Genomic DNA, 18,694 nt, shown 5'->3' with positions numbered 1-18,694 from the left:
GAATGTGCGTCTAAATTCCTGGATGAAGTTAGAAAGGTCGAAATGAAGCAAGCTATCCGACAACTTGATTTCACCATAGTAAAAACACAACCACACACAATTATTTGATGGAGGTAGGAACCTGTTATAACGCATGACAATAGACAATTCAAAAGAACCCTCCGAGGACTCTCTCTTTATGGTACACACCACGAAGACTATATAAAGAATTGTGAACATTGAACACCAAGCCTGTCAACTCAAACCTCCTTGGCTTTGCAAGAATCAACTGGCTTTGCGAATTAATTTATTGCCTAGGCCCTGAGGTCATGTGTAAATTCATTTTCTCATTTTGTGTGTTTTTCTTTTATTCTAAATGGGACCCAGGCAGTAGTTGTAGGGTGCTTGCAATGCACCCACATGCAGTGCATGAAACTACATCAGACAATGTACAGGCGCTGTGCTGTCAAAGATGCGTAATTCAAAGTATGGAGTCTGAAAGCTGCATAGCGGGATACGTGAGATAGCATAAGGAGAGGCTCTGGACTAATTTTCACCCCTGGTGTACTTCATCGTGCACCTCAATAAATGTACACAAATGTTTTCACTTTCTACACCCATTGGACTGTGGCCATCATGGCTGGGAAGTAAACAATAGTGTGCAGCAGCAGAAATGCCACAGCCTCTGAGCTACTGCAACAGGTGCAGATGCATTGTTTAAAATTGTGGTAGCTGCAGCAAATTCACTTTCTTGAAGGCCAGTCTGAAGCAGTGAAATGGCTCGCCACACTTGGTAATTGGTGCTCTGTACTTCGAACAAAAACAGTTATGAAGTGATAGAATTTTGTCTCCCAAGTCTGTTCAAGAGGTGCCCCATTTCCTCAATTGCAATACAGAATGTCCTTTCAATTAAATTCTACCTTGAGTTGTATCTGAGTTGAATATTTGTGCACGTCATGCACTGCAGAAGCTGCCTTTGATGCTGCAACATGGCTCGCCCCACCTACTGAATGGTTCTCTGTAGTGCAGACAAAAAAAGACAAAGTGGTAGAATCTTGTCTCCAGGTCCAGTCTAGAGGTGTCCCGTTTCCTCAAATAGCATCCAAGTTGAATATTTGTGAATGTCGTGCATTTCAGAAGCCATCTTTCCATCAAACTTCTGAAATCGATTTTAAGCTGAATATTTTTACCTTTAAAACATGTTCACGTAAACTTTATTGTTGCGTTAATATGCTCTTGCATGTAGTATGTGCAATCAGCTGACAAACCTCACAGTTATGTTCCTTGTGTACACTTCTTTTTGTATGCAGTAGGTGCGCCACAGTTACAATCTCTTGTACGTTAGTGAAAGTATGAACACGAAATGACTCAAAGCCCTCAGTAATCTTAGTAGCCTTTAGCTCTAGCCTAATTTTGTAGTGGAAACAAAAAGCTTTTATAAAGACTTTCATGAATGTATATAGTACTCATTATAAATTGTGTAGAAGATGAAACGAATGTTTTGGTCCATTTTTATCTTATTACTCAAGACTGTCCACTCCTTTGGTTTGTTCCAAGGAAGTGCTACGCACATGCACGGGGTGGAGAATGTGCTACAAATTAGTGCTATGCAGATACTATTTGGAACCTCATTTCGTGGATGTCGACCAAATGATTTGCACACAGAAAACCTGCTTGCATATAGAACTTGTTTCTAAACATCCTGACGACATGGTGGTAGCAGACACATATCACTATCTGCAATTCTGGGTTAAAATTCTACAGCAGAAATAAACAATTTCTTCCCCCTGTCTTTCAGAGCAGCAACAGCGCCCTAAGGGGCACTGATATATAATGTTATTGTGAGCTGATGGAGCTTATACATGATACTACATAAATGAGTAAGAATTTTACACATATTAGCTGTATTAGCTCCGTAACAATGTGTACAGTCTCTGTCATTTCTGTTCAGAATGATAGAATGCTGTGCTAAATGAAGAATCATATATTCAAGGGCAAATTTAATGTTTCCGCAACAGTGATAGAGCTCAAGGAATGCCATACGAATCAGCAAACGATGTATACTCGAGTACCACATCTTCAATTTAGAGACTGCTGTGACATTACACCTTATTTTCCTTACAGTGCCGCACTGTAGACAGCAGTGGTGGAGGCCGTACATATTTATCGATACACAAGTGCACCTTAAGCATAGAAAAGGGCATGACTTACATTATGATTTGTTAGGCATGCTTGAAGAAGCGGACATAAGTTACGTCCACTCTGTTGTTGAATACTGGTTGCAAGTGACAATTACAGGCTGTCAAGTGAATGAGGGCTGTTGCTGTGCTAGATGCATTGCTTTGGACTAGCAATGCTGCATCAATGTTGGATAATGTGCAGCAGTTAAAGATGATGGCAGTGCCACACACCAACACACAATTTATTCTGAGTGAAGAATGTATTTATGAGGCTATGAATTGTAAATAAAATGCGAAATATAATTTGAAGACGATGACATGACGTGCCTGAATATAATTACCACATAAAAAACATTATGTATTCTCCTTCTGAGTGTACAGTTTTCAACGATTAAAACACGATACCTGGAACACATGGCTCCCTGTGCTTTTTGTGCCACTGCTTAGCACTGGGGACATCAAGCTAAATAATCATGGTATACGATGAAAGTGAAAGACTGTGATGCACTGCGACTGCAATCGGTCTACTAGCATTCAAAAGCGCAGGCCACCATGCTGTTAGAATACCATGTTTCAATTGCTGAGCACTGTAACTGCTTCTTCATTATGTGTTGCCAGTGCAGCTTCTCTCTACACTGCAGAGCATCATAAGTCGATTTCAAGCAACAAAGTATGTTTTAGCCATAATTATAGTGGATGCTACGAATAAAAATGGATGTCTTTCAATTGATAGAGTAGCTTTAAAATGTATCCTGTGGCAGCAAACATTTGTCCTGAAGTAAATGTCAAGATCTCTATGCTAATATGGATGACTCAACAAAAGAACGGCATTGATGAGCATCATTATTGTACTAGGAGCTGCTGAGAGCATTGAAGAATAAAATACTATTCATGCTGGCAAGAGGGTCGACGACTTTAACATTACTAATTGTGCTATATGCAGACGGTTTGGGAAATCTCATGTTTATAGGCCATCCTGTGGAAAAAAAGAAAGCAAGCAGCATAATAATAATAAAAAAAAGATTTAAAAAGCCACAGGTACAGTACACTTCCAAAGCTACACTGCCACTGAAAGGAGAGGCACCACAAGTATGGGTATGCCTACAACTCCTGTACTCACATCAATTGGAGGTGGCTTGGGCTTTGGTGCCCGCTCGGGGACTGCAAAGAGAGAAAAGTAACAGTATAAGTGAAGGGAGGATATGGAATGAAGTACTTTAACTGGTAAAGTCACAACTTCGACAGCAGGCAAGTTGCAGCTCTTTCTAAGGTGGCTTATCTGTTCATTACCCAGCATTGCATGCAAGGGGTGCCTTGAAACATACCTGGCGGTACCATCCTCCAAGATATATTATAACTGTGAGAAAATGGCTGAAACGACAACAAGCGTAAGCTAAAGCAATCCTTTTACATTATGAACGTCTGTTTCAATGCGGAATAAATGTACGCGACGCTGTTGGCATAGCAGAACGATTTCGTTTCACGGAGCCCTCGAAATCGCAAAGCTTGATAATTCTGTGCTCTGATAAGTATGCCTCGGCTGCACGAATTGGATATCGCAACAATTGTGTCCTCTAGCATCCTCAAATGCACCAGTTATCGGCAAAGTCTATCGCGAATGCGTCACTGTCGGCCCAGCCTCTTTAGTGTCAAAGCACTTGGCCTACGGAATGCGGCTGCACTGCGAAGCGCATGAAGGAAGGATAAAGTTCCACAGGTGCACCGATTCCCAGAAAGACGAAGTCCAATCACGAGCATTATTTATTTCCAGCCTGCTCTCCGAAACGGGGCTTGATCGGCAGTGGGAGAGGGTTTCAAAAACAAGAAGCAATTATTTACGCACTCGAAGCGAAGTATTTTGACACGTCCGTGCCTAGCAATCGCATAGGCTTACGAGACTTTTGGTGCTTAAGCGATCTGTCCCGTGTATCACCAGCAGAAACCGCGCTCCCCGGCATTGCGAATAGGGAGGTGTCAGCAACAAGGGAAGTTGCATCTGATCGGCAGGTCAGACGATAGGATCCCCGCCGTGCTTGCATCAGAGCCGCGACCGTGCCCGTGACTTCGAATGCCCTATTTAACCAGTCGCGGAATGCGGCTCTGCAGGAAGCTTTGAAACCCGCGTCTGGTGAGCGGCTACAACCTGCGGCCTACTAAAGCACTGGGTGTCATAGGCGTGAGGGGAGGGGGGTCACGAATGATTCAAGCCGGCGAGTTACGAGCGCCAACAGCAATCAGTCCCATGCAGAGCCCGCAGGGACAGCTCTCCAATAGGAGGAAGGCGTTTCCGGATTCTCGACAGGCGTCCGGGCGCCAGCGAGACGCGATCGTGAGCGATGGGCGTGACAGCACAGGGACACGTACCGGTGATCTCCCGTTCTTCCAGCGCGTTCGTGCTATACACAACCACCGAATCGGTGTCCGGCGCAGCAGCCGGAGGCAGAGGAGTCTCGGAGGCCATCTTGATTTTTCTGTCAATTCCAGCCGCGGCCGGGAGATATCGCTCGCCGGGGATGAATCACTTGAGGATCCGCATTGTGCGTCCGCGCTGCACGACAGCACGCCGTCGCACGAGTCACATCCGAAGCAATCACACACGGCTCAGGTGTTATCGGGCATCTGGCTGGCGTTCTTCGTCGCACACAAACAAGCAGAACAGTACATGCACACACACACACTTAATAGGCCTAACTGCCGAGCTTTCTGCGGTTGTTCGATGCGACGGTGCTGCCATCTCTGAACCGCACTGGCCGTCCGGAGGCGCCACCGGTACCGAGCGCTCGAATACGCGTATTGCGCGTATCGGCGGTCGCGCTTTGCGCTTCACAAGAGTACGTACACCGCTTCACTATCCCTGTGCGCATTCTCTTCTGGCGCTACAAATCAACGCGCTTCCCTACCTTGCCGGAATTTCTCCACTGAAAGCGCTCGTCGCCTCCAGACACACGTGAGCCACTTATTTCGATCGCACTGACGCGTCAAACAGTCGAGCACGGGAGAGTACCGACTAGTACCGACAGGCTTTGCAAAACGCTTTTCGCGTTGCGGCGCGTTTTTTAAGCTGCATGCTTGGCGTTCATTGACCTCAATGCCTCAACTTGATGTTTTCTCGCCGTCGAAATCAGCAGTTATGCCGTCCTTGTGGTGGAAAGACCGTCAAAGTGAAATGCTTAGCGAGTCAACATTGACATTTTTTTTTTTCAGCAATTGATTGTCTGCATTAGTCAAATTCCGCTAGTCCATTGTTTTTCTGAAGAATTTCTGGCTGCTCATTACTATACGCTATCCGACAGCAGACACTACGGGGACATTATACTTTGTTCGGTCACACTGAAGCAATAAAATGTTTGTACACTGTGATAGGTAGCTTTACTTGTCTCTTCACAACGGCGTATTGTGCAGCGACACTTGCAACTCCCCAGATGACACGAAACGTCCCATCGACGTCCCTGAAAGATCCACACGACCCACACTTAAATGAAAACGTCCAGTAGACCTCGCAGCTACGTCATGGCTAGTCGGCAAGGTCCGGAAAACGGGTCATGGTGGACATGGACAGGCATGTGCAATCAGCGTGCGAAATACTTTCTACGAACTTATACCAGGACACGGCCTGTCAGGCGGCTGTGTGTCTGCTTCCCAGACGGGCGTTCTCTATAAATTTACATAAAATTTAGGTTATGCTACTAGTGACGTCGCAGGACATCGCACCCGGACTTTTTCCGGCCATCACATATGAATATAGTCGACCTCCCATAGGTTCGGTCTTTCAGATTCCTTGAAACAGAAACATGTTTTCTGAGATGTTCAAATTATAACACACAGCTATAACGTCTCTATTTCATGCGTACACCGTACATCGCATATTTTCTTATAGCGTTGAAACTGAAAACTGCATTTAGTTACATATTCCACCTGTGCCATGCGCAAGGTCTTGAACAAGGCAACTGCCCAGTGCACTTCCATTCTTCCATGCGGAATCACTGTATCTGTTCTTGGCACGCGGCTGACAATTCATGCTGGGCGTTGTACATGTTATACATCTGACAATTAGTTTATGTTTAACTGTGCTTTTTTGTGGGTCTATGTTATATGTTAGTGAGTGAGGACTCGGACACTACTTTGAAAACTTGACGTGTATACAATCCTCCTTTTCTTGTATACGTTATCGTCCTGGTAGAATTGTGCCGTGATTGTGACTCAGTGTTCGTGTCGTCTCTTGTTTAAATAAACTTTTTCTAAACACATGTACAGGGTGTCCCAACTGTCATGCACCAAGATTTTTAAAAATATGCAAACGCCACGTAGCTGGACAGAACCAAGGTAATGTCGTTTGCCGTCGCATGGAGATACTCAGATTACTTTTTGCACTCCGCCTAATTTCATAATTAGTCTTAATTAATTAATCATATTCTCAAATGTTATAATTAGATGAAAGATGATGATAAAATTGTAGAGCAACATGGAAAACTCCCGATACAGCTTTCTGCTGCTCAATACGTGCTGCGTAAAAGTGTTTTTCCGAGCGTGAAAGAAGCCTGAGAATACACGCAGTGCTTCGAGCGGCCAGTAGAAACGCAAAATTGCCGCGCGATCGTGGCCGCTCGAGGAACTTTGCGTCTGCAGCGACGTCTGTAGGACCTGAAGTCGGCTGCTTTCTTTTCTTTTTTTTTTCCGGGGTGGTCTCGGAGAAATCCATGGCACGCCGTCTGTTTTAGCGGGGATATCCACTGGACGTCGTAATGTCCTGAGTCAGATGACCTGCGAACGTTCCTAGAATATATGTGGATCATCGGTATTCCGTCGCTGGCGGGATTGTACCGTTGGAATACCGCCTAGATGTCGGCGATTAATGCAGGAAAGCCAGATAGGACCTCGTGGTATTATTAACCATTTCTTTCCTGCATTTCGAGTTTCTTAGCACAGACATACTTTTAAACTGCAGAATTGTTAATAATCATGTAATTAACATAAATGAAAAAGCGCTAAAAGGGAAGAGGCGGTGGATTCGCGTGTAACCTAAAAGATTGACTTGGTCATGTTTAACGTTTCCGAAAGCATCCGCACACTAAAAATCACACACAGAAGTTATACAGGGCATATGTCACTGGAAGAATTGAGAGTTAAGAAATGGCGATAACATTTGGCAAGAAAAAGAAAGAAGGGGAGTGTTGTCAGGAAATTGTCAAGTGTTCTGCGCGACTTTCTCACATAATGTTTTTTTTCTTTTTTCTTACTTGGTTATACGGAGTTTGAAGAATGGCAAAATATCACAAGTGAGACAAAATAACGAGAAAAAAAAATCTACCGCATGCTGGTACTGTCCGTGACCTAAGCTTTGTAGAAGTTAGCACTACGCCGTATCAGTGCACAATGCTTTGGCTTCTATTATCGTCGCCCACAGACTACATCGTAAAGAGCTGGTTGCAACAATGCCCGCCTATTGTTGTTATTCCAATAAGCGTAGCTAGCAGTCTTTGAAACACAAAAAGTTATTTTCTGCTGTGTCGGGCGCGGCAGAAGTGATACATTCACCTGTGAAGGGGAAGTAGTGGCTCATCTGCTTTCCCATCCGTGACCTTCATGGCGAAATGTGCACGGTACATATATTGCGCGGCCATATATAGGAGGCAGGAGGCATGACAGTACGTATTAATTATAAACAACGCGCAGTAGAAACGAGGACGCAGAAGAAATAAAGGTACACAGACTTGCACAGCTTGCTGTCGTTGGCAGGACGTCATTGATCTTCTATAGCTTTGACTTGCTTTTGTGCATTGCCAAAACTCGCGTTGCAAGGTGCAGAACTCGTTGAATGCAGCACACGTTTGAAAAAGCTACCGTATTTATTTATTTATTTATTTATTTATTTATTTCACATATATTCAAGGCCAGAAGGAGTTACAGAAAGGAGTCGAGATAAAAAACAAAAACAGAATGCATTTAGGATATGTGTACAGCATTATTGAAGTTGTTTGTGTCAGTGATGAGCGCGATTGAAAAAGTTAAGCAGTCCACGCTTGTCACATGGATGGGAAAAAAAATTTAATTATGGGGTTTTACGTGTCAAAACCACTTTCTGATTATGAGGCACGCCGTAGTGGAGCACTCCGGAAATTTTTACCACCTGGGGTTCTTTAACGTGCACCTAAATCTAAGTACGCGGGTGTTTTCGCATTTCGCCCCCATCGAAATGCGGCCGCCGTGGCCGAACACATGGATGGAAAAGCCACTGTTAAATGCTTGTAAGCAAGACTGACACCTCAACTTTCAGGCCGCGGTCAATGCAGGACGTAATATAAAAGAAATGGAGGAGACAGACAGGGTTTCCTTTAAAAGGGGGTTGAAATAAACTTTATGAGAAAAGGTGGGCACGAGAACATTTGCGGCGTGAAGAAAGATGAGATAAGTTAAGAATTTGTTTCATGCATGTAACACCATAGCATAACGAGAATAGTTTGACAAAACGAAGCATGCTGCACGAAATAGCAGAGACTGGGGCGGGATCCCAAATGGCTGAGGCGTACACTGCCCTTTTGGGTGAACCAGTGCTTTGTAAAGAGTTAATTTTGGAGAGGAAGTGGCGCAGCTAAAATTACGGTGTAAGTATTCAAGCATGCGGTCATGCATTATTAAACAGTCAAAATGTCCATGCCAAGAGCAGTTATTTGTTATGTGAAGACCGAGATGCTCGTAGGAGGTGACCGACGACAAGTAATATGCATGCATGGTAGTCAAGGGCGTAGCCAGGAGGGGGGGGGCAACTTATGGGGCTTCAGCCCCCCGCTTCCAAATTTTTTCGTGCTGTCATGCGCCGCCGACCAAAACGACCCCCGGCGCCGGAAATCATGCAGCATGTTATTTAGAATGTCCTTTTAAATGCCCGTAAATACGTTTTAGCGCGAACATTGCAGAATCGGACTGGATTTCGAGGCAACGCTCATGCACCTGGAGTCACATATCGTAAAGCAAGGAGCCCCATTCGAGCACAGCTTAAACGGCGTTTTGATGGCGAGCGGGCTCATCGCCACATCTCGCGGAGGCCGCGGAATCTACGGAGCGCATGGATTTCAATTCAGAAAATTTATGGGTACAAAGTTCTCACAAACTTTTGATGCGAAAGGTGCATTGACATTCCCAAAATCGCGCTTTAGGTTTTCAATTGTGTGACCTTGCGGGTTAATGTTGTCATAACCATATGCCGCCAAAGGTGCACTGACTTTTCTAGAGTCGTACATCGGACCATACAACGAGACAAGCCAAATCAACACACTATCAGACAAGTTGACAAAGCACGCAGCGAGGTCCGATGAGCCGAAGCGTTGTGGTGGTTCATTTGTGCCATCATGGCACAGAAAAGAATATCAACATACTTTTTCACCTTCGCCAAAGCATTCAGGTCGAGACACTAAAACCAGCAGAGGTAACTACGTTCTTATTTATTTTTATGCTTTGACTTTTATACGTGAGGACACATTGAGCCTCTTCAATATTTTTTTTCTTTTTTCTCGCTACCCGCGGACTGCCGGAACCAGCCAGAGCGCATGCGTTTTTCTCGTGTTGCCCCGACCACCGCGCGGCGCACTTCGATGCGCGTTCGTTTTTTTCTGGCCAAGTGGATTTTCGTCTGGCAGAGTTTTGGACCTTCTGGCTAGCAGACGAGAAATAGAAAATGCATTGTCGCTCGCCGCCATCACTGCGGGAACTCGACGAACTGCAACGCGTTCGCTTGAGAGCAACCTCTCCGGAAAATTTTGTCTCGACGGTGTAAGATACCGAGCAGTATGCGTATGGTTCTCTGTACACCAAGCGTCTCACGTTTTCTTCAACATTCCTTCGGTAACCACATCAGGTGCCCAAAGTAGGCATTCCATCGTGGCCAACATGCTTGCGTTTTTTTTTTTTTTCATTTCCGTGCCTCCGCCCCACGAAAGAAGAAAAGACATTGTTGCGGCGCAGCAAATTCTCGCATGGTGAAAGCTAGATTTTGCTACTTCTTCTTTTGCGGAAAGTATAATGGGCCACGGGACGCTTTAGCTGCCGGATACTCTTATTATATTATTGCGATAGAAGTTATATAGACACTCCAGGCGCATTCTTGCCGTCGCCGTCACCCTCATGTTCCGTATAAAATACAAGGGCGATAACATCGTGACCGCGCGCCGCATGCTGTATGTGCGAGTGAAAGAGTACGGGGGGGTGGCATGGGTGAGCCGACGATGATGGCTCAGTCTTGTGTGCGCAAGGGAGAAAAGCGAGGAGAAAGCGCGCCGCCTCCAGTCGCGCGCGATACATCAGGGGGTGTGGAGGGAGAGGGGACTGTGATCTGTGAATTTGTGGTTGCGCAACATGTTTATTTGCCTTGTTTGACGCATTATATACAGTGACTTTTTCTTAACTTGGTAGATTTATTAAAGAATTATACGTATATTTATGATATATTGTTGCGAAGTTTGGTGTATACGTGCAGTGAACATTGTTTACACTGACACTCTCTTGCCCTTTGTGAAGCTGTATCTTCGCATCTGTATATTGCTTTCTATCTTCGCATTTCTAATGTACGAGGACGACTCAAATGAAAGTGAGCCTACCCACCCCGCGCAATAATGGTTCGGTTAATTATCTGCGAGGCATGTGCGTAGAAGAGAGGGATGTCTCATTTACAAAAGTGACACGCAGGTGCGAGGATAAAGGTTCTGTAATGCTCTCATATCGAGTGGGTTGAACATGATTGCGTGACATAATAGACACCCCAAAAATTGAACAGCGTGGTGTCGTGAGGTTTTTGACAGGTGAAGATGTTTCCCAAAAAGAAATTAGTCGCCGTATGGCTGCCGTGTACGTTGAACATTGCATTTCATTGGCCACTATGAAGCGTTGGAGGTAACGGTTCAAAGAAGGATGTGAAAGTTGCAAAGACGATCCAAGACCGGGCCAAAGCCACTGTACTATCATCCTCAACACAATTGCAAAGGCTGATTAGACAACAACGGAGGATGAGCATCGATGAATTAGAAGGGCGTGTGAATATCAGTCACGGTTCGGGTCACACCATAATTCATAAACATCTCGGTTATCAGCTCTTGTTTGCGCAATGGATGCCCAAGATTTTAAACCACCGCCAGAAGACGGAGAGGTTCGGCGCTGCCTTGACTCATCTAATCTGGTATCACAATGAGGGTGACGGCTTTTTGTCTGCAATTGTGACCGGGGACGAATCATGGTGCCGCTACTACGAGCCTGAAACACGACGACAAAGCTCACGGTGGAAACATTTGAATTCACCACCCGCAAGGAAAGGAAAGGCAGTCATTTCTGCCGGAATGGTGCTGATTTTTTTTTTCGATCGTCAGGGGCCATCATTGATCGAATTTGCTAAACCTGGAGAGACTATCAATCGCTTCCGATATTGTGAAACGTCGGATCGGCTGTGTGTCGCAATCAAGAACAAACGCCGTGGAAAATTGACGAATGAGGTTATCTAGCTCCGCGACAGTACCCGTCCCCACGTAGATGATGTGCTTAACCCTTTCAGACGCCACTTTGTCCCGTTGATTGAAAAGTTGCTTTCACCACATCTCTTGCATCTTCAGAATCGTAGAAAGTGTACAGCTGCAGAAAATATTAAGACTTTTCAATTGTCTAGAGAGTTTTGTCAAGTTTACAAAATTTCGACTCCACGCGAGAACTCACTACAGGAACACAAAATATGAGAACATGTACTATTTCGTGTTTTAAAAAGCTTGAAAAGCACTTATCCAGCCACTTGAAAATTATGCCTAGTGCATGACATTGTTAAAAACAATGAAAGAAAAGAACCCGCTACATACAACATACTGACACAGAGTAAAAACACCCAGCCGTCTATACCTTCCCACTCATTTTGTTAAAACATTCTGCACGTTATTCAAAATTGCAGCACAGTTCCAATAATAAGTGTTTCAAGATGTATGAAACACACTTTAAGTACCATTACTTTCATCAGTGCTTTTGCTATTGATGCACTCTCCTGCTGTGCAAAACTGTGTGGACAGCGTCTCAAAGGGTTAATACAAAACTGGCAAAGTTCAAGTGTGATACGCTGCAACATCCGCCATGCATACCGGCCAGACCTGTCGCCTTTCGACTTCCACATTTTGGAGCACTTGAAAAAAAAAAAAAAAGACAGCTCAAGGGAATAACATTCGTGTCGGACGATGACGCAAAAAAGTCAGTTACAGACTTTTTGAAACAGCAACCCAAGGAGTTTTATCAGACGGGAATCACGCGACTCGTTAGTCAGTGGGACAAATGTCTAAATGCTCATGGCGACTACTTTTGAATAAAGCACTCCGTTTGTCATATATTCGCATTGGCCCACTTTCATTTGACTCACCCTCGTAGATTTTGCAGAAATCCTGCTTTTTATATGTGCTCTCTGTTGCGACTATAATTTCGGTGCAATTACAATACACGACCGGTGACAGCTGCTCCTGCGCAATACATTGTAACAAAGGATAGCGTCATTTAGATTTTTCCCTGGTCGTTGCATATGTACAAAAATGTAAACAAGGTTCTTGAATGACACAGAAAGAGAAATGCAAATGAGAGAAAGGCACGGAGGTTAACAAAGTTTCTTTAAAATATTTGTCTTTAACTTGCTAATTTCATGGCCTTTGCATTTTTTCATATCAGTGGCATGTACTGCTTTGCTGGTTTCAAACTGATATAGTTCTAACGTTCGTGTGATACTTTCTTTACTTATTAAATAGACAGAAAACATAGAAGCATTGATATCAGTTATTTCGGGCACAATTTTTTGAGACGTGCTAGTATGTTGTTTTATGAAAAAACACATATTTTACTTGTCTTGACAGTGCACGTAGCGTCCAAAAAATTCGTTTGCAGTATCTTTGGCAATAGCAATGCAGTTATTTTTGATTTATTTGATCCCTCGACAAATTCCATAATGAGGAGGCCGAGCTGCAACGTGAGCCCCCCCCCCCCCCCCCCGAACGAAATTTCTGGCTACGCCACTGATGGTAGTGTTAGGACAACGAAATATATGCATAGCCTACATTTACTTTAATTAAGTGGTATGCACAAATCAGAACGGTAAGTTACGCGGTTAAAGTCATCCTGGAGTTCTTGGAATCAGAAGGACTAGTAATTTTACTATAGAGGACACAATCGCCAACGGAGGGCTTAATTGATGAAAAAAACACAGTTGGGAAGATCATAAATGTACCTTAAGAAGAAGTAAAGTCTAGAATAACAGCTGTTCGGGTTTAGAAACTGAGTCCGATTAAAGATGAAAAAAAAATTTATTCAGTCAAGCATTTTTACATCTAGGTTTTGTTCGGTCAGCCTAAGCGCAGGTAAATCGTAAGACCCATAGTCGAAGGCTATGGCGAAATCGGAAAATACGCTGTCGATGTAGGCATCCAGATCATAATGGGCATAAAGATCTTTAGTGAATGATAAGAGCTATGTCTCACATGAAAATAACTTGCGAAAACCATGTTAACAAAGGCTACAAATGGAGTTAGACTCTGAAAACTCTGCCAGGTGCAAATATATGATACGCTTGAGAATTTTATGCAGAATGCTAGTTAATGATCGAGTACGTCCATATAGTTCCTGGGTAAGGGTGTATTACCTGACTTATGTATTGAAATCATCTTTCTCGCGCACTGCATAAACGTAAAAAATTAATAATAGTAAAAACAATAAAAGGAAGAAAACTGTAAGATTAAATGCTGCAGTGTTACATGTTCTGATGAAAGCCTGGTGACCTGTAAAAAAGAATGAAGAAAAAACGAGAGAGAAGAAAAAAAGCCTTTGCTAATTCGAGTAAAAGGTGTCGGCAGTCTTTCTTTCTTTCTTTCTTTCTTTCTTTCAGACGCCAGTGCATTGAAAACATGGCGATATTTATTTTAATACAAATTATTCACTATGCGTTTTCCGCCTGTGAGGCACCCTTCTTTGTTTTGTTTTAATGTGTGAGCATCTTTGGCGAGCACCGCAGCAAAATGTGTCTGTCACGCGAAAAGCGTAATGCCTTATATCTGTACAAACATGGGTAATGTGCGAAGTTAAGACATTTAATCGTTATAATATTGTAAATGTAGATGTTTGATAGCTTTATAAGCTATAAGGAACAAATAAAAAAATGAAAAAAAGAATGATCGCGAGAACATTTATATGATCAGATTCATGCGTACCCATAGGGATCGATACATAGGACCCCATCGAATATGCATGGGGAAGCCAAATGTAGGGGTGGGCAAACTTGAAATTTAGGGGCGGGTCAACCGAAATTTGGGAGTGGGTCAACTTGAAGGTTGGATGTGGGCCAACTTCTTTAATTTGCTTTCTTTGTTACGACCTTGACGCGGCGACGGCGACGTAACCAGTTTTTCTTTTTTCAGGAATGTAATGTGGCTCACACAGGCATGCCACGCTGCGATCCATGGTTCGAGTCCCGATCAGAAGTGTTTTTATGTGAAGCATACTAGCCGCACAACCACGCTCTTCCTTGCTGCGCCGCGCGCGGCCGCGTAGCTACCATATGACGTCATAACAGCTGCAAAAGCGGAGACTCAACTCGTGCGCTCGCTTGCGGCCGCGTAGCTACATAGCCGGGTCTCAGCTCGTGCGCTCGCCTGCATGAGTTTATTTTTTCTTTATTCTTTATTCAAGAATTACCCCGCATTGCCCGAAGGCGTTATAGCAGAGGGGTTACAGCAGGGAAAAAAAACAAATCTTCATTCGTACAACACACTTGCTCTTCACACAGCTGATTCCACTCCACAATAGTTCTGACAAAAAAGGAATCCGCAAACAAGTACGTCCTGGCACGGTATTCGCGGATTTTAAGTGAATGGTCATTACGCCTAGAAATATAATGTGGTTCTTTCAAGTAGCTTTTACTACTAATTCCAGTCTTATTATTAAATATGAGGTATAAAAACTTCAGTCTCAACTTTTTCCGTCTAGAAGAAAGCAGTTCCCAATTCAATTCAAGTTTCATTTTAGTACAACTTTCTCTCCGCCCATACCGCCCCAGGACGAACCTAGCAGCTCGGTTTTGAATTCTTTCCAGCTTATCAATCAAGTTCTTTTGCGCGGGGTCCCAGACGGCACAGGCGTATTCCAAGATTGGTCTAACACATGTTAGGTAAGCAGTTTTCTTCGTCTAGCCGAACCAAATATAGCCAAGCAACAGCAGTTCACCAGGCTAAACAGTGGTTCAACAACTAAAATAAAGGCTAGTATGCTTCGCATCCTGTGCTTAACCTTAGCTAAGCCACAGCCATTTTTTTTAAGCGCTACCAGTCATTTACTATTACACTTATAACGATTACAAGTGTTAACCTGACCAATTATGCATTTATGTTGCAGATATAAGGCGTCACGGGACGGACAAATTTTGCTGGGGCACTCGCCAAGGAATGCTTCCGCATCAAAAGACTGATTCCATCGAGCATGGCATCCAAGAACCGGCGGAGTGCGCAATCTTGGAGGCCATTGTTGAACAGTTCGTGGCAGTTCTCCCGTGACACGAGTATAGTTCGACGGTATGCTTTAATTTTGGCGCCCCTGAAGCACAGTTCGCCACTGTTATATCGTTTATGCAGTGAAAGCCTTCTCTACATCGACGGCTCCTCAGTACTGGAATAATGTTCGGCGTTTTCTGCGTTTAGAAATAACCACGGGAATATCTAAAAATAGAAAAAGAAGGTGCAAATCTTTCTGCGATAAATGTCATAGAATATCACAAACTACGCCGCTATTATTTCGTGCTCTCACAGCCAACGTCATGTGAGTCAAATTGAAGCCATCCAAAAGAAATGTGTCCGCTTTATCTGTCGTCGATATGACTGATAATTTTCGCCTTCTCCCGCTCTTTCTCGCCACGTTTCCTGCAGCCCGTTTCAGTTTTTGAAGGGTGTGGTAAGAAGCAGAGATGGCCTAACTGAGGGAGGGAGAGACCATGATCCTGGGCCACGCATTCGTAATTAGCCGCATCACATACGTCCTTCCGTATCAGGCTTTGACGAATCAAGGATAATACAGGCGAAAACAATAATCAGAAAAGCCTTCAAAGCCGCCCTTGGTCTTCCCGAGTGCGCTAAACAGAGAGATTCGAGGGACTAGCTCCGCACAATACTTTTGACGAGTACGCAGTCGCGACGTTATATGTATAGAAAGAACTTAATTGTACTTCAACTCAGGGCAGGGAAGTATTGGTCAGGTCAGGCTTTACACTGGGACCCCAGTACTGCGGAAAGGAAACGGCATAGATAGACCGCAACATTCGATGGCACATCGCGGTGGCCCCAATTCCCCAAAACATGCACCCCAAGTACCATCCCGGACGATGCAGAGCAAGGGTAAAGATTCTTCAGAAACGCTTTGGCATGGGACCGGGAGTGTATTATACGGATGCCAGTCGAACCAGCTCAGACACCTTCACCGTAGTTTCTACGTGACAGAGCAACATAACAACGGCATCCTTCAAAACCACCTCGGCGTGCGTGGCAGAGGCTGCAGCCATCGTCTTGGCTATTCAGGACGCCGATCGCCAAACCAATTCGGCTGTCATATTATCCGACTCACAAGCGGCTTGCCGCTTGTTTTTAAATGGAACGGCACTCCAATCAATGACGAAAATTTTAGGCAATCAACTAGAAGGGCACCACACTATCATATGGTGTCCGGCACACGAGCTACTGGCAGGAAACGCGAGGGCAGACCGTATTGCTCGAAGATTAAACGTCCCAGCAACGACATGGCCCAGCGACGACCTTCCACCGAATTCTCGTGACAGCAAAGGCAGGAGCGGAACGTTTTGGACATCCTCACTCCAATTGAAACAGCCAAAGGGGGGGGGGGGGGGACTGGCGTCGTATTCAGGCGAATACATACCCAGCCTGCACCACCTACACAGAACACAGCCCACGAGGTTCACTAACGAGTGCCCCTGGTGCACAGACGCAGCCACACTAAAATACATCGCATGGGAGGGTCCCAATAGATCTCCACACATAGACAGCCCCCATAATACACAAAAATTCACTAATGAGGAATAAAACAGTGGGAGGCATGGCTTGTGGACGAGGGCCGGGAGAGCCAATTGGCTTTCCTAAACCAAGCCCAGAGAGCCGCAATGGGGCTCTGGAATAGGGACCCCAACCATCCTGCCTCAATTTATTTATTTTCATTAAAGTTTTTACTCACTCAGTCTTCTGCTCTTTCTTCTCTAAACTTCTTTATCGACGCGTCGCGTTATTGAATGTTTAAAGTTCCTTCACTGCATCACAGATCGTGTCGCCTATCAGTGTTGGAGTTAGTTGTCTGGCTATATTCCTTCTCTTCCTATAGAAAAGTTAATTGCAGAACTGTCGATTACATAGTTGAATGTTTCCGTATCGCTTCTTTTACAGTATATTGTGACTCGTCTGCTTAGCATCAGTTATTAGGTGCACTTTTTCTGTTATAGCATCTTCTTCTGTATCCTGTGCCCACTCCTGCAATAGCCCTCTAAAGCTGCAGTATGAACGATTGAGTAAATAAATAAATAAATAAATAAATAAATAAATAGGCTCCGTGGCGAAAGCACGACGGTCGGCTTTCTCTTTCTTTCTCTCTTCTCCCTCTCAACGATGCAAATGATCACGCACGCAAACGCACCTTTTGTAACTTTGTTGTAAATATCATCTAATTGTATGTTCTTTCGTATTTTTAATTTTTGTTTCCAGCTTACTCGAAAATTTATGCCTGTTTTGGTTTGAAGCCTCGGATAATTGCCGTCGAGGGACAGTCACTGTACAGGCGAGCAGAGAAGTGGATGAAGAGGAAGGACCGTGGTGACAGTGTTAAAAAATGTTTTCGCATATTTAATTGACAACGTATTCACACGACCACGTCATACAACATCCACTGTGTGCCTTGGATGCTGTCGCGTGAAAACGTGCCCCATGAACTTCGATGTATAAACACCGGGCTGTCACGTCTCTTTATTGTAACGTCAAGTCCTTTCCTCATCCTCATGGCGATTGCTTTTACAGAATACAGTTCATCACAAGAACACAGATAAAACTTTATTGAAGAACATTCCCGGCCCACACCTATAGTGATTGGGCGGAGAGAGAGAGAGAAACTTTTATTGGCTTAAACGATTTACGTGCAGTGGTCGGAGACCCTTTAGTCCAAGGCCCCGCTGGCCTCGGCCGCCCGCTTGACCTGCCTTATGAAGGCGGAAGACGACTGGTGAGGCAGTGGGTATGTCAAACATTGTAAGTTGTTTACCCCCTCTCTCCTTCCTCCATTCCCTTACTTTTGTAATGCCCCACTGGAGCGTTTAAAGCAAAAATAAAGTGATGACGACGATTATGTGAGCGTTCTCGCAGAGAAGCAACGGCGAGATATCGTCTGCTAGTCTGTCAAGTTGTTGACTTCGGCTTCCACGAGCCTGCCGTCGAAGGTCACCAGGTCCCCGGTCAGGTAAGTCACCGGTTGAGATCTGGGTAAACGTTGCTCAGTGGATCTGG

At 44.4% G+C, this 18,694-nt stretch overlaps 1 protein-coding gene and 1 long non-coding RNA gene across 7 annotated transcripts in view; one reads left to right on the top strand and one right to left on the bottom strand.

The window, feature by feature from the left end:
- LOC142583037 (uncharacterized) overlaps window positions 1–4,930 on the bottom strand; it is a 158,713-nt gene extending 153,783 nt beyond the window's left edge. For 5 of the 6 annotated variants that reach the window (XM_075693288.1, XM_075693293.1, XM_075693290.1 and 2 more), the window contains exons 1-2: window positions 4,524–4,930; window positions 3,280–3,320 (exon numbers count right to left, since the gene is read on the bottom strand). In XM_075693288.1, the coding sequence (XP_075549403.1) occupies window positions 3,280–3,320; window positions 4,524–4,620 (138 nt within the window). In that variant the 5' untranslated portion in view covers window positions 4,621–4,930. Of the gene's footprint in view, window positions 1–3,279; window positions 3,321–3,484; window positions 3,631–4,523 lie in introns of those variants that run through there. The other variant, XM_075693292.1, reaches the window with a different exon arrangement.
- Window positions 4,931–4,938: 8 nt separating this feature from the next.
- On the top strand, window positions 4,939–18,169 carry LOC142583038 (uncharacterized). Its single transcript, XR_012828534.1, has 3 exons — window positions 4,939–5,106; window positions 15,543–15,718; window positions 17,903–18,169. It is a non-coding gene; the product is annotated as an uncharacterized LOC142583038 (long non-coding RNA).
- The last annotated feature ends 525 nt before the right edge of the window (window positions 18,170–18,694 follow it).

Source organism: Dermacentor variabilis, chromosome 5 (genome assembly GCF_050947875.1).
Source record: "Dermacentor variabilis isolate Ectoservices chromosome 5, ASM5094787v1, whole genome shotgun sequence".
Classification (NCBI taxonomy): domain Eukaryota; kingdom Metazoa; phylum Arthropoda; class Arachnida; order Ixodida; family Ixodidae; genus Dermacentor; species Dermacentor variabilis.
Note: the sequence above shows the minus strand (reverse complement) of the source record. Positions and strands in the feature narration are given on the sequence as shown.